General features: G+C 43.0%; 1 protein-coding gene across 1 annotated transcript in view; it reads right to left on the reverse strand.

Annotated features, from left to right (window-relative positions):
* Window positions 1–640: 640 nt before the first annotated feature.
* LOC126176620 (15-hydroxyprostaglandin dehydrogenase [NAD(+)]-like) overlaps window positions 641–16,014 on the reverse strand; it is a 93,174-nt gene continuing 77,800 nt past the window's right edge. Inside the window, exons 5-7 of the mRNA XM_049923780.1 lie at window positions 14,721–14,894; window positions 10,483–10,640; window positions 641–839 (exon numbers count right to left, since the gene is read on the reverse strand). Coding sequence (XP_049779737.1) covers window positions 722–839; window positions 10,483–10,640; window positions 14,721–14,894 — 450 coding nt within the window. The 3' untranslated portion in view covers window positions 641–721. The remainder of the gene's footprint in view (window positions 840–10,482; window positions 10,641–14,720; window positions 14,895–16,014) is intronic.

Below are 16,014 nucleotides of genomic sequence, written 5' to 3' on the forward strand. Positions count from 1 at the left end.
CTAATCTGATAACTGACTCTTTTTTTATTTTTTACGTCCTACATCAGTTGTTGCTATGACACTATCTGTTCTACAGAACTGAATATCGTTTGCTTTCTCAAAATTCTTAGGGAATGACCAGTTTTCAGAAAATCACTTAAATAGCTCTTTGGCAAACATCATTAACAATGGTGCTTTCTCTCTAATGAGATTTATTATAACACTGGTATCGTCAGCCAAAAGTACCAATTGTGCTTCATAACTGTTAAGTGGAAGTCCATTCACATATGTAAGGAATAGGAGCACTGTTGGAGTCCCATTGTAATTTCTACACAATTATTAAGATTTTCTCACCTCCTGCATTGTTTGAATAATTCATCGCACACATTATTCATTGTTACACACTATGAAGTCCATTTGAAATAGTAGCCAAAACTCTGAAGCATCATTTCGCAACATGTCTCGGTCTACACCCAAGAACAATTTTGTGGAAATTGACTTCAGCTGCAAAAGTCTAAGCACTTGAAAGAGTAATCTTTGTGAATGGGATTGACCTCAAACAACGTTTCACCTTCTAGGAAAAGGTTCCCACATCGCCTGTAAGGGCCAGTTATACCAGAGCACGGGGTATGTCCAGTGGGTGGCAAACACACAGAGTAACTCTTATTGCTGCACTCAAACCACCTATGCTTTATTCATGATAATGTGATGTATACAAAATGACAGATGTGTAGAGCAGTCCTTATTGGACGAGCCGCTGGTAGACGATCTCCTTGATCTTGTTGTTGTTGGCCATCCAGACGGAGCCCGACTTGCCCTCTCGGATGGCAGTCATCATGCCCTGGGCGATGAAGTCAGGCCTGTGAAGACAACACACGCACACACACGTCATTTACATTGCTCCGAAATAATATAGCGTAATAAGTAACAAATGCAATTCCAACTTCCACATCAAATTATGTACTAGCTGGGAATTACCAGTGGGATCATTTTATTGCTGTGTAGTGTATGCTTCAGAAATGAGGGAGTACTAGACAGCGATGGGGCAAGGTTAACTATGTGCTACAACCAAGTGCCTGGATCACTATGCCCTGCCCATCACAGCACAACATCTGGCTTCCTATTTTTTTATAACAATTTATTACATTCTTATTTATGGAACTTCTGAGCATGAGTTTCTGGTTAGAGTGCATCAGGTTAAATTTGAGGTGGGAGATTTGCCATCTTTATGTGAATCACTGATTAAAAGGACGTGACCTTACTACAGACATGTGTGTGCTTACTTACTTAAAGAAACTAAGAGGACTAAAATAATGAAATAAACCCGATAAAAATATTAGTTCCTGTTTTAGCACAAAATACAAAGATAACAGTCCATATGCTGAAATGAGTCCCCCATGGAATTTAATCATTGTTTACTTTCACTATTTTACTTTCATGGTAGCAAAAATCCTAAATGCGTGTACAGTTCTGATTGTTAGGTTTATCGTCACTTATGTTCCTGCACCTCCTCATTAGTTCCGTTTTTCTGTAGTTTACTCTCAAGCCATATTCTGTGCTCGGTAGACTGTTCGTCCCAATCAACAGGTCCCATAAGTCTTCCACACTTTCAGCGAATCTTATCGATGCTCTACCATCTACCGGCATTTCAACTTCAGGGTGATGCGATGACATTGTCATCATTTTCGTCAGTGCTTCATCAGTGTACAGGTGAATTAGTGTGGAGGAGAAGGTAGGAATGCAAACTCACTTACTTTTTAAATCGACCACTTCTTTGTTAGTCTTTTTATTGTTCCCTTTTCACTCTCGTACACATTATACAGAGCGTACATAAAAAAACATAACTTGGAAACTATTAGGGATAGAGAAACGTGATTTGTTGTAAGACATTTAGCATCTCCTTTTTTTCCTGTGCAATTTCTTGCAGATTTGACTTGGACTGCATCAAAAAGAATGCAGACCAGCATAAGGTGGAATGTGTCATCTGGTACGCTGTTTCCATGTCGGTGTGAACGATACCGCGGAATTATCAACGCCAGTATGGGAAGACACCAACGGCAGAGACAAACATAATGAGATCGTTTTAAAGAGACAGGCAGCGTTGAACATCTTCCTCGAAGCGGGAGTTCCCTGTGCCTCAGGCACCTGTCAACATACGGCAAACTACATTTCCACACAGCCCGCAAAAGTCACTTCGTCGCGCTTTACGCAGATTGAGGAAAGCACGATCAATTGTCCATAAAGTGTTACAAAAGCAGTTACGCCTTCTTGTATACAGAATGCAAATACTCCAAGCACTGCAGCCAAACGATCGTCCTTGCGGTATGCATTCGCGTGTTCCAGGCAGACACCCTAGATGCAGACAATGATTACCTTGAAAAGTGCCTGTTTCCACATCAAACAACGGTCCGCATTTCCGAACATGTGAATTGCCTCAGCGTTAGGATTTGGGCCTCAGAAAAAGCACGCAACTCACGCGAACACAACGGTGATAGCCCAAAGCTTCACGTTTGATGTAGCCTGATTCGTAATAAGTTGATAGGTCTATGTTTCTTCGCAGAAAAAAGCGTATCGGAAATATTTACTTAGGAGTGCTCGAACAATTTTCGCTGCCAAAGGTCGAAGAATTGCAGCCATCCATCGTCTTCTCGTATGATGGCGCAGTCCCACAATGGAATTTGAAGATGTGGGTGTGCTGAGTGTTCCTGGGAAACACCTGGGTCGTGACGTCACATCGCACGCCCCCTGCGCTCTCCCGATGTCATGCCTTTTAGCTTACTTTTTATGGGGTTACGTCAAGGATCGCGTGTGCACAACACCAGTCAATGACATTGCGACCCTTCGTGTATGAATCAATGAAGCCACTGTTGATGCTGCGATGCTGACCCGTACATAGGGAGAACTCTTAACGTCACCTTAATGTTCTAGGAGTGACAGGTGAGGTACACAACGAAATTCTAGTATACAAAAAATGACTTTGACAGCTGCTAAACGTTTTACAATAACGCAAGATGCAGTGGCTCTAATACTTTCCAAGTTACGCTGTTTTTACATGGTAGCCGGACTTATGGACGCTCTGTATATTACCCGTATAGCTTAAAAATGTTTTTCTAAGAATTTCAAAAGTCTTGCATCACTTATTGAATGTTCTACCTAGGTCAAAAAATCCTAGAAAAGGTTCTTGATTTCTCCTAATATCCATTATCGATCGCAACATCAGAACTGCATCTCTCGTGCCTTTACCTTCGACCACAGTCTTCTTTTCTATCGTTCTGTGTATTATTCGTGTCAGCAACTTGGAACCAGGAGCTGTTAAGCTCATTCTGAGATAGTTCTTACATTTATGTGGTCTTGCTAGCAATGAGTCTGTGGGTGATATTCTTCCCAAAGCCTGACGGTATGCCTCCAGACTCACAGATTCTACATTTGATTACTCTCATAGATTCTGTGCACTAACTTGAATACTCGTTTGTATCCAATGATATTGTAAATTCCAAAGGAATGCTACGGGTATCAATCTCCTACTCCTTCTTTCTTGACAACCCTTCCAAAGACCTGTTAGTCTAACCCTGATTCTCCAATGTCTTCCTTATCGACTTCAATTTCTCCTTATGTTATGACACAGTTTCTCTTACTCCTCATTCTCTCAGAGGCGCTTATTGTAATCTACGCTGCGTTCAACAGCGAAATTCCTTTTGCACTCTTAATGCTGAAACGCTCGATCGTAAATTCACCGAAAGTTATTACGATTTGTCCATTTTCCTAAGCTGTCCATCTGGCGAAGATTTCTTTTTCGATTTCTTCACATTTTTTTCCGCAGCCAATTCGCTTTAGTTTCCTTCCATCATATATCCATTTCATTCCTAAATCATTTGTATTACTTTATCCATGGGCGTACCCAGTGAGGGGCAGATGCCCCCCCCCCCGCCCCCCCTAGAAGATATTCAGATATTCGCAGTTTTTCACTAGTTTACTGTTTTATTTAATAAGAAATGCTACATGTTTTCTCGGATTGTACAAGTACATTCTTGTACTTAAAATGTTTATTAAAAGCATTTTTCACTGGTTTACTGTTTTATTTAATAAGAAGTCTGTATGTTGTCTCGAGTCCTTGTTTCCTGAGACTAGTATGACCTGCCCCCCCCCCCCCCCCCCCCCCCCTAGTTCAGATTCGGCGTACGCCCTTTCTATTCCCAGAACATTTTTCTATTTCCAACTTTGGTGTATTAATTGCATTATTTCTTCTGTTAAGGATGATTTCTTCGCAAGTATCTAAATCTATCTACCTAACGTCTGTGAGTGCTCTTTTGGAGGTTGTGCCGTCCATGTTTAAGTCTTATATGTGCCACGGCGATAAAATAGGAAACAGTGTCGTGTTGTGAAAATGTGGTGAAGTGTGAAACGAAAGCCAATAAATGAGTACACAACATATAAAATGAGTGTATAATAGCACATGACGATGTTAGCTTCGGATAAAACTCATGAAGCTCTCTGGCGTAACAAACATATGAAGTGCCGCCAGAGAGAAAATCGACAACCCTTTTCCGTCTCGCTGTACAAGAAGGAAGTTGTGTAATAGCACCTCTGACGCTTGCTGGTTGTGAAACGAAAACGTATGTATTGCAAATGTATTACATTGTGCTTAATTTCAGAATACAATTCAATAGTTAAATTATGAGTTTTCTAACGGCCATAAGCCATTCCAGATCATTACAGGAACACGGCCATAAACCGCTAATAGCTTTTTATTTAAGTAATAATTTGCGGTCTTCACCTGTCTTCCTGAATAATATTACAGGAACAAAAAGCAGTAGAATATTTAGACTTTTAATGTTACCATAAAACATGAGTGCTCAGGAATTATTTTTTTTTTGTTTACGTAATAAAATGCTCTAATCTGATGGTTTTCACTTCACGAAATCAGATAACACTGAATGTTTTATAAAAGAACTTATTTACAGACAAATACTGAACAGATAACCGAAGTCGAATTTATTTCATTCTGGATGCTAAAATAATAAAAATTACTTCAATACAATATTTTTTGTGGAGGTATGTACTGTCTATGCAAACAAATGAAAGCAGTTTGTTTACTGCCATAAGCGCTTCGCTTCTTTTATTTGGGAAGCATCATCAGTAGCCTGAAATACACGTTTGGTTTTATACATTCAATAAACGAATTACGTGGTAGATACAACACGCTGTTATATTACATGTTATGGTGTTTTTCTCTTTTTTCTTTAGGTTAGAATCAACTTTTGCAGCATAAATTCCGTAGTGTGAACTTCTCGTTCGGTGTTACTTGCGGTTTCCAGCGCAGTTAACTCATGTGTGCAGTTCTGGAGATGTATTTGTTAGTTTACACACTCCAGCTGGCCGATTTCTGGGGTTCTTTCACACACACTTGTCACCTCGCATATATCGCTTGCACTTTTCATTTTGTGATCAACATATGTGTGTTTTCGGTTTGTAGTGTTGCCAACTGTTGTTGTCTGTTTTTTGTTTGTGTTGTGTTGTGGTTTGACATTTTCATTTGTTGTGCATGCGTGTGTGTGTGTGTGTGTGTGTGTGTGTGGGAGGGAGAGAGAGAGAGAGAGAGAGAGACTGTGGGGGGGGGGGGGGAAGGTGGATTCATTAATTCATTAATTATTTACGCTGGTTACATTCGGTGTTATTGTTTTGACGGCTAGCATGATCAGAGAGTTATTGCTGTCATGTCACATTCCATGTTAGATGGTTCATGTCCATGTTTTATCAGGAGTTCGGCGAAGGTAGTATGGCTATTTTAATATATCCAGCTCCTTATACGTTCTTTATATCTAGTTTTGAAGTTCCTGATTTACATTCTTGGCGCTCTAGCTAGCATATACCTGCTCCTTGGTATTTATCTGGTTTGTTTGTTGTTGTAAATGTGATTGTAGTGTATTTCTTCTTATATGTAAACCCTGTTTCTTTGGTATATTTGCTATCTTGTGTCTTGCTTTGTGTTTGTATGTAAGAATGCACCATTTTTTTCTTACAGAACACCTCACTCATCTCGTCATCAACTAAAATAGAGGGGAGACCCCCGCCTAAATTTTCTTCTTTCCACTTATCACAAAATAAAATGCACTCAATTAAAATGTGGCTACAGTAATTTACGTGCAACGGACATTTCTGGGTCACCTCATCTTGCTGGAATGACCTAGGTGAGGAACGCCATGGCCAGATCGTTGACTGCAACAACCCCAGCTTATTGTTCATCACTGGCAGCCATTGCTCCTCCCACAATTGGATGTACCTCCGAGTCACCAGCGAAATGACAGCCTACAGCAGATGGTGCACTGTGTAACGTCACGTACGCTGCAGGTCTCCTTGGCAGCTTTGTCTACCTGTTCATTTCCCTGAATTTCCACTTGCCCTGATGTTGTTGTTCTTGTTGTGGTCTTCAGTCCAGAGACTGGTTTGATGCAGCTCTCCATGCTACTCTATCCCGTGCAAGCTTCTTCATCTCCTAGTACCTACTGCAACCTACATCCTTCTGAATCTGTTTAGCGTATTCATCTCTTGGTCTCCCTCTACGATTTTTACCCTCCACGCTGCCCTCCAGTACTAAATTGGTGATCCCTTGATGCCTCAGAATATGTCCTACCAACCGATTCCTCCTTCTAGTCAAGTTGTGCCACAAATTTCTCTTCTCCTCAGTTCTGTTCAATACCTCCTCATTAGTTATGTGATCTACCCATCTAATCTTCAGCATTCTTCTTTAGCACCACATTCCGAAAGCTTCTTTTCTCTTCTTGTCCAAACTATTTATCGTCCACGTTTCATTTCCATACATGGCTACACTCCATACAAATACTTTCAGAAACGACTTCCTGACACCTAAATCTATACTCGATATTAACAATTTTCTCTTCTTCAGAAACACTATCCTTGCCATTGACAATCTACATTTTATATCCTCTCTACTTCGACCATTTCCTAATCTAATCTCATTTCCTAATGAAATTCCCTCAGCATCGCCCGATTTAATTTGACTACATTCCATTATCTTCGTTTTGCTTTTGTTGGTGATCATCTTAAATCCTCCCTTCAAGACACTGTCCATTCCGTTCAGCTGCTCTTCCAGGTCCTTTGCTGTCTCTGACAGAATTACAATCTTCATACCATAGCATTGGAATGGCCACTCATGGGAAGGCTCCCTCATGCTTGAACAACGAAGCCCTATTGGTTTCGCACGAACGAATGACTTTTGGAGATGGATGTTTCCCTGATTCCCAGCAGAATTACACCGTCTTCTCCTATCACTGTAGGAAGTACAGTTGATCAAAGTGAGATGGGTTATTTCTCTGCTGGGTACGTGTGCTACAACGATTGTAGGGCACTAAGGGAATTCATGCAGATGAGAAACGTTCCCCTGAAGACGCCTCGTCTGGTACGGCGCATCCGGGACCCGCGGAGCGCTACGGAAAATATGTTGAAGGCAGATCCTGGAGACATGTCGGGAAATACGACTGTACAGTCAAGGGACTTCCCTTGTTGGAAACCTTCGGTGTACGCAACTTTAAAACCGCAATGCCTATCAAAAATGTAAAAAAAAAAAGATATTAAGACCAAAAATCTGGAGGTAATCTATCTTAAAATTCGTCGGCTCTAAAATACACTACTGACCATTAAAATTGCTACACCAAGAAGAAATGCAGATGGTAAACGGGTATTCATTCTACAAATATATTATACTAGAACTGACATGTGATTACATTTTCACGCAATTTGGGTGCATAGATCCTGAGAAATCAGTACCCAGAACAACCATCTCTGGCCGTAATAGCGGCCTCGATACGCCTGGGCATTGAGTCAAACAGAGCTTGGATGGCGTGTACAGGTAGAGCTGCCCATGCAGCTTCAACACGATACCACAGTTCATCAAGAGTAGTGACTGGCGTATTGTGACGAGCCAGTTGCTCGGCCACCATTGACCAGAAGTTTTCAATTGGTGAGAGATCTGTAGAATGAGCTGGCCAGGGCAGCAGTCGAACATTTTCTGTATCCAGAAAGGCCCGTACAGGACCTGCAACATGCGGTCGTGCATTATTCTGCTGAGGTGTAGGGTTTCGCAGGGAACGAATGAAGGGTAGAGCCACGGGTCGTAACATATCTGAAGTGTAACGTACACTGTTCAAAGTGCCGTCAATGCGAACAAGAGGTGACCGAGATGTGAACCAATGGCAACCCGTACCATAACGCCGGGTGATACGCCAGTATGGCGATGACGAATACACGCTTCCAATGTGCGTTCACCATGATGTCGCCAAACACGGATGCGACCATCATGATGCTGTAAACAGAACCTGGATTCATCCGAAAAAATTGCCATTCGTGCACCCAGGTTCGTCGTTGAGTACACCATCGCAGGCGCTCCTGTCTGTGATACAGCGTCAAGGGTAACCGCAGCCACAGTCTCCGAGCTGATAGTCCATGCTGCTATAAACGTCGTCGAACTATTCGTGCAGATGGTTGTTGTCTAGCAAACGTCCCCATCTGTTGACTCAGGGATCGAGACGTGGCTGCACGATGCGTTACAGCCATGTGGATAAGATGTCTGTCATCCCGACTGCTGGTGATACGAGGCCGTTGGGATCCAGCACGGCGTTACGTATTACCCTCCTGAACTCACCGATTCCATATTCTCCTGACAGTCATTGGATCTCGACCAACGCGAGCAGCAATGTCGCGATACGATAAACCGCAATCGCGATAGGCTACAATCCGACCTTCGTCAAAGTCGGAAACGTGATGGTACGCATTTCTCCTCCTTACACGAGGCATCATAACGACGTTTCACCAGGCAACGCTGGTCAACTGCTGTTTGTGTTTGAGAAATCGGTTGGAAACTTTCCTCATGTCAGCACGTTGTAGGTGTCGCCACCGGCGCCAACCTTGTGTGAATGCTCTGAAAAGCTGATCATTTGCATATCACAGCATCTTCTTCCTGTCGGTTAAATTTCTCGTCTGTAGGACGTCATCTTCGTGGTGTAGCAATTTTAATGGCCAGTAGTGTAAGTAGAGAAAGACGAAGGTAATGAGAAGTAGTAGAAATGAGAACAGCGAGAATCTTAACTTCAGGATTGATGGTCACGAAGTCAATGAAGTTGGAATTCTGCTACCTAAGCAGTAAAATAACCAATGACGGACGGAGCACGGACGACATCAAAAGCAGACTCGCTATGGCAAAAAAGGCATTTCTGGCCAAGAGAAGTCTACTAATATCAAATACCGGCCTTAATTTGAGGAAGAAATTTCTGAGGATGTACGTCTGGAGTACAGCATTGTATGGTAGTGAAACATGGACTGTGAGAAAACCGGAACAGAAGAGAATCGAAGCATTTGAGATGTGGTGCTATAGACGAATGTTGAAAATTAGGTGGACTGATAAGGTAAGGAATGAGGAGGTTCTACGCAGAATCGGAGAGGAAAGGAATATGTGGAAAACACTGATAAGGAGAAGGGACAGGATGATAGGACATCTGCTAAGACATGACGGAATGACTTCCATGGTACTAGAGGGAGCTGTAGAGGGCAAAAACTGTAGAGGAAGACAGAGATTGGAATACGTCAAGCAAATAATTGAGGACGTAGGTTGCAAGTGGTACTCTTGAGATGAAGAGGTTAGCGCAGGAAAGGAATTCGTGGCGGGCCGCATCAAACCAGTCTGATGACCAAAAAAAAAAAAAAATAAAAAAAAAACGTGTAAGTCTGGGCCCCTCTAGGAGCCAAGGTGGAGATGTACTCCAACCTTGGCGTAAAACGTTAAAACCAGTCAGTCATTCGTGCGAATCCCATAGGGCTTTTTTGTTGAGCATGAGGGAGCCTTTCCATCAATGACCCTGCAACGCTATGGTATGCAGGTTTGTATGGCGTGGACAGTGTTTTATAGACCTGTCGCACCATAGATAGGCAGCGACTGATGTGAAGAGGAGGAATGAGTGAAGGCGTAAAACTATAGAGGGAGACAGAAGCTTGAATACAGTAAACACATTCAGTTGGACGTCCGCTCCCATAGCTGAGTGGTCTGCGTGACGGATTGCCGTCCTACGGGCCCGGGTTGGATTCTCGGCTCTGTCGGGGATTTTCTCCGCGCAGGGACTGGGTGTTGTGCTGTCTTCATCTTCATCATTTCATCCCCATCCCGCGCGCAGGTCGCCCAGTGTGGCGTCGAGTGTAGTAAGACCTGCACCAAGGCGGCCGGACCTGCCCCGCAAGGGGCCTCCCGGCCAATGACGCCAACCGCTCATTTCCATTTCCATTCAGTCGGATCTCAGTTGCAGTAGTCATTCAAGATGAAAAGGCTTATCCAAGGTAAACTAGCAGGGAGAAACGCATCAAGACCACATCAACATGTACTTCAAGTGTACTAACAAATGCTTGCTACGTCATCAGACGTTCTACAAATGAACGTGGTACTGACTGCGGGTATGTCCACTAAACGCCAATGAAATTGAAGAAGAAAGTGGTACGAACGTGTTGAGGGGCCCGTAAGTGGGTATGACGTCGATCAGCGACTGCTTGACGTAGTCGTGCAGGCAGTAGTGGTGGGCATCGTTCACGAGCGGCGTGTCTGTGGGTCCCGGGCACAGCGCCACCATCCTCACGCCCGTCTGGTTGACGTGCAGCTCGTCCTGAAACACAACACATTACGTCACAGGCCCACATTCATCCAGTGGTATACACTTTCAATGGTGATGTCCACAAACTTGCAGAATTTAGGCACAAGTCGCGTCCTGAAAAATGCAAACCACATGAAACAACATACAAGGTCCTCTGCTTCCTAAAGACTCATAAGACATATTATAGTCAGATTAAAATTACTTGACACTTCACACGTTTGAGCCTGTTTCCTCCAATCAAAGCACTCAATGTCACGCCCACACTTTGCCGCTGCCAAACTGCCACGACACAATTGGTCAGCTCATTTCCAGTTCCTTGTCCGGATTTCTTTATTGATGTGTTAGGACTCCGAATCCTGGATCTGGGCCTCTTCTTTCGTGACGCACACACACACACACACACACACACACACACACACACACACACACACAATCACACACACAACGATTCTAATCAAAGCCACATTTTTCAAACATAGCACCAACCAAACACTACTGGATCCTTTCACGCAGGACGCGATGCAGTGTCACATATACAGTTATTATAATCACAGAAATACTGTAGATAAGCTTCGCATGGTATTACAAGAAGCAGAATTTTTGAAGGCTACAATTCATTGTTGAGACTGTAGCTTCAGAGTGATGAATATAAGACCATAATGCAGTGCACTGACAGCGTAGTTTGTACTGGTTAGCACCGAGACCTGACGCGTAGAAGGTCGTAGTTCAGAAACTCATCAAATCTTATTTTATTTATAACTCTAATCCAAAGACTTTGATTATTATTTCATTCAATTAATTATTTTAAATGGATTTTTTTTATTTCTAATACTTTGCCGCGTCATTTTCGTCATTGTACTGATGTTTTTAATAGCCCTTATTTTTCATCCTATCATTCTTTTCTGTTTGCAACCAGTCTGTCTCACATATAATCTGCAACCAAGTGCCAACCGGGCTGCTCATCGGTTGATAATGCGGCAGCTTGTGTAGGCAGTTTGAGGATTGTTTCAGGTAACCAGTGGTAGCGAGAAATTACAGTTTGATTTTAGCGCTGACACTGAAATTTTTCTTGAAATAAGTAGTTGTAGCTCCGTCATAAGTTGCATTGAGAGTTCTCTAATGTACGTCCTATGTGGTGTATTAGCTGTTGTTGAGTCGCCCATAGTGCCGCTTTCATCATCACTGCAGGGACAGTTTTTGTATGTAGACTATCACCTGTATTTGTCACACGCTACGTATGGTTTGAAAATGAACACACGTGTTCGAAACTAATCAACATCAAGGAAAAAACGAAACTTCTCAATGCTACTTATGATGGAGGTACAACTATGTATTTCAGTTATATGAGAAGTTCCGGGCGTATTTTTCACCCCGTTTTTACGATTCCATGCCTCAATCTATACAGACGATCGCCGATCGCTTTGTTGTCTGTCTGTCTATCCATTCGATCGACTGTCAAGAATCCTCTCTTTCAGATACAAGTAGATGTATAAAGTTCAAATTTATGTCAGATACTAAGGTATATAGTTCCTTGGCGGTGTAAAACGTTTAAGCTTCTAATTCAATCCAGTTAAAAGACACGGACATTTATTTTGATACTTGAAAACCCCCTAATCAAAATCTGTGGGGTTCCTGTTGATCCAGAATCATGGAAGCAAGTTTTCATAGTACAAATCCGAAACTGTTAATTTGTAATTATATCACACGAAAAATATTTCTTTTGTCAATAGTTACTCGACTTCAAACTTGAAATTAAAACATTCTCGAAAGCCCTGGAATCCCCGGGATCGATATCTTGCCATTATCAATATCGATAACAGGCAAAAATCATCATTATTCTCGATTCCTGCAATGGATAGACTGTCTACATACATAATTCACTTCCACAGATCCCTCAGTGCGCCAATTTTTCTCGGGACAGGCACAATTTCTCCCGAATTTTTTCAAAGGTAATTTGGAACACCTATTTGTCCCAGATTCAACAATTATGAAACAATTTATCTCAAATTAGACATTTACAAATCAGACACCTTTTCGGGATGTTGTCTTACTAGTTTTAGTTGGCGAAAGTGTTTGACAAGAAATGCTGTTGCTATCAAAGTGTACCGACTTACACTGTCTCGCACAAGGAATAAACATGATTTCTAGCGACATATGTCATCCTTACGCGCCAAATTATATCATGTTTTACATAGTGTTATACTGTATTACAGTAGTTAATATTTCCGAGATGGGCCCGAGTCTCAGCCGGGCACTGGCCCATACCTCCTGAACTGTGTGTCATATGATTGTACGACACACAGTTTAAATCGTTCAAATGGCTCTGAGCACTAGGGGACTTAACATCTGAGGTCATCAGTCCCCTAGAACTTACAACTACTTAAACCTGACTAGCCTAAGGACATCACACACATCGATGCCCGAGGCAGGATTCGAACCTGCGACCGTAGCGGTCGCGCGGATCCAGACTGAAGCGCCTAGAACCGCTCGGTCACCACGGCTGGCCGATCGTATAAGTTTGCTGACATGTTGAGCAGTTTGTGAGGGGGGGACTGTGGTGTCACCGCCAGACACCACACTTGCTAGGTGGTAGCTTTTAAATCGGCCGCGGTCCGGCAGAATACGTCGGACCCGCGTGTCGCCACTGTCAGTAATTGCAGACCGAGCGCCGCCACACGGCAGGTCTAGAGAGACGTATTAGCACTCGTCCCAGTTGTACAGCCGACGTTGCTAACCATGGTTCACTGAGAATTACGCTCTCATTTGCCGAGACGATAGTAGCATAGCCTTCAGCTACATTTGCTACGACCTAGCAAGGCGCCATTACCAGTATAGATATTGAGATTCTATTAATGTATCATCAAGAGCGATGTTCTACAAATGTGGATTAAAGTTAAGTATTCCAGAAGCTACGTACTTTTCTTTATAGCATTCATTACGTATCCTGTTTCAGACCTCACGCCAGCCTGCGTGAGTTTAAGCGCGTGCCTTTCGGCTTCCTCGCATTGTGTCTAGGCTGTCTTGAATAGACACAACAGGGACTGTCAGCAAAATTTGTTGTGAATGAAGTTAGCAGGAAAGAAGTAACAAACTAAAATCGTGGCTCTGAGACTCGCAAGTGGGACTCGCTTCCGTCCTGCAACTGTTGAGCTTGGTTGCTTTTCTTCATCAATAACCATTGTATTGCATGTATTGTATTGTGTGTTAACCGATGGTCTAGAAACGACGGAGAGGCTCCATCCCTGCCGCTGTGGTCCACAACCCCACGACGACTACCGCAGTCCACTTCACCTTTCCGCCGCCCCACACCGAACCACTCTTTCAGGGTTATTGTGCGGTTCGGCCCCAGGTGGACACCCCCCCTCCCCCCCCCCCCCCCCCAGGGAGCGTCTCACACCGTACAAGTGTAACCCCTATCTTTGCATGGCAGAGCAATGGTAGTGTACGCGTACATGCAGTACTTGTTTGTGCAGCAATCGCCGACATAGTGTACCTCAGGCAGAATAAGGTGAACCAGCCCGCATTTGCCGAGGCAGATGGAAAACCACCTAAAAACCATCCACAGACTGGCCGGCTCACAGGAGCTCGTCACAAGTCCGCCGGGCGGATTCGTGCTGGGGAGCAGACGCTCCTTCCCAATCCGGAAAGCAGTGCGTTAGACTGAACGGCTAACCGGGTGCGTCAATAACCATACTTCCCAGCAAGAATGAGTTTAAAGAACTTCAGTTGCTCCTTCGCTCAGAAACTTCATTTTAGATTGCATTAATAAAGCATAAATTAGGGTACCTTCTGTACAAATTTATGTGAAATTTTACATTTATTACACTTAATTAAAATCTTTTTTTAATTTTTGCAATATCAAATCTTTTTAATGTGTCCCGAATTGGGGTCTGTAAAATATGGCCACCTGAAATATAAGGGAGCCATGCTTGAGTGTGATGAGTTCACATAGAAACAAAGCGAAATTTCTCAGCAGTGTCTTGAAATGATTCAATGCTTGCAAAATAAGTGTCAGAATTATTGACAGTCACAACTTGGACATGTGCTGGACACGGAAGTGTTGCAGGTAACGGGGCAAGGTGTGGTACTTACCCCATAGGAGCGCGTCATGGCGGACACAGCGTGCTTGGTGCCGCAGTAGATGGGCAGCTGAGGGACTTCATCGAGGCCCGCCACAGACGACAGGTTGACCACCACGCCGCCGGCGCCCCCGTTCTGCTTGCCCATGTACTTGTACGCCAGCAGGATGCCGTACACCACGCCCTTCTGTAGGAACACACAAAGCACCAAAAGTGTTCAACCGCACAGGGTCACTTCTGCCATTCTAATTACAGACCTAATATCGTAACAACGGTTCATAGAAACTGCGATAAGGCCGCCGTAAAAGCATCGTCCACTATTCTTGCCAAATCCCACAATTCTCTGGGCACAAGGAAAGTCACAACTATTTTCTGCTACCTGTTGCCCACAGCTACACTCTCGTATCAGTAGTTCTGTTGTTGAGTGATGGCAAGTAAGTAAGCTACTGTGCTTGCAATAACGTCACCTGCTCTCAGGTGTCTAGCTGTTTGGATAAGCCCCCCCCCCCCCCCTTCTATACCAACACACGACGATGTGGCAGGCATACAGCGTTGCTGACCAATGGTGCTTGGAGACAGGTGTGGGTAGCTCCGTGCATCTATCCAGTGTGCTGCTGAAACAGCTACACATTATACGGTCCGTACATTATGTAACATATTTAATATCTTCTAACATGGTTTACGTTCACTGATGTAAAAAATGCATTCCACCCCCTACGTCACACTTTTAAGCGTAGAATTTTCTTTTCTTTTTAATTTTCTAAAGTAGCCTATGTTCTTCCTCGGTGTTCAAGATAACTCCATACCATATTTAATCGAAATTGGTCAGTGGTTTATTCGTGAAAACGCAACGGAATTACTTTCACACATATTATATTATAGGCTGGATGTACAGTATATATTAAACACATTGACAACTATACAAGTACTGTATTCATTATGTTGAATTGTATTATGTGGAATATATGAATCAATAAAAGTATTTTCACAAATATGATAAAGCTCAAAAGTCAAAAGTCAAAGAACCAATAGCTTCCTTAATACGTGTAATGTTCTACAAATAAGTAAATAACTTGTGTACTTTCTGAAGTAGCCTATGTTGTTCCTGGGCGTTCAAACTATCTCCATATCAAATTTTATCAAAACAGTTTTGCGGCTTGGTCATGAAAAGGTAACAGAAAAACACATCTTCTCATTTATAACACCGAAAATAACGATATCTTTTTTTTCGTGGTCCGAGTTTGAGTAAATAAAGCATGTACGTTGTTCCAAGCTACTTTCAACTTGCTCGTGAAAACCCCATGAAA

This window comes from Schistocerca cancellata, chromosome 3 (assembly GCF_023864275.1).
Source record: "Schistocerca cancellata isolate TAMUIC-IGC-003103 chromosome 3, iqSchCanc2.1, whole genome shotgun sequence".
In the NCBI taxonomy this organism is placed as follows: Eukaryota; Metazoa; Arthropoda; class Insecta; order Orthoptera; family Acrididae; genus Schistocerca; species Schistocerca cancellata.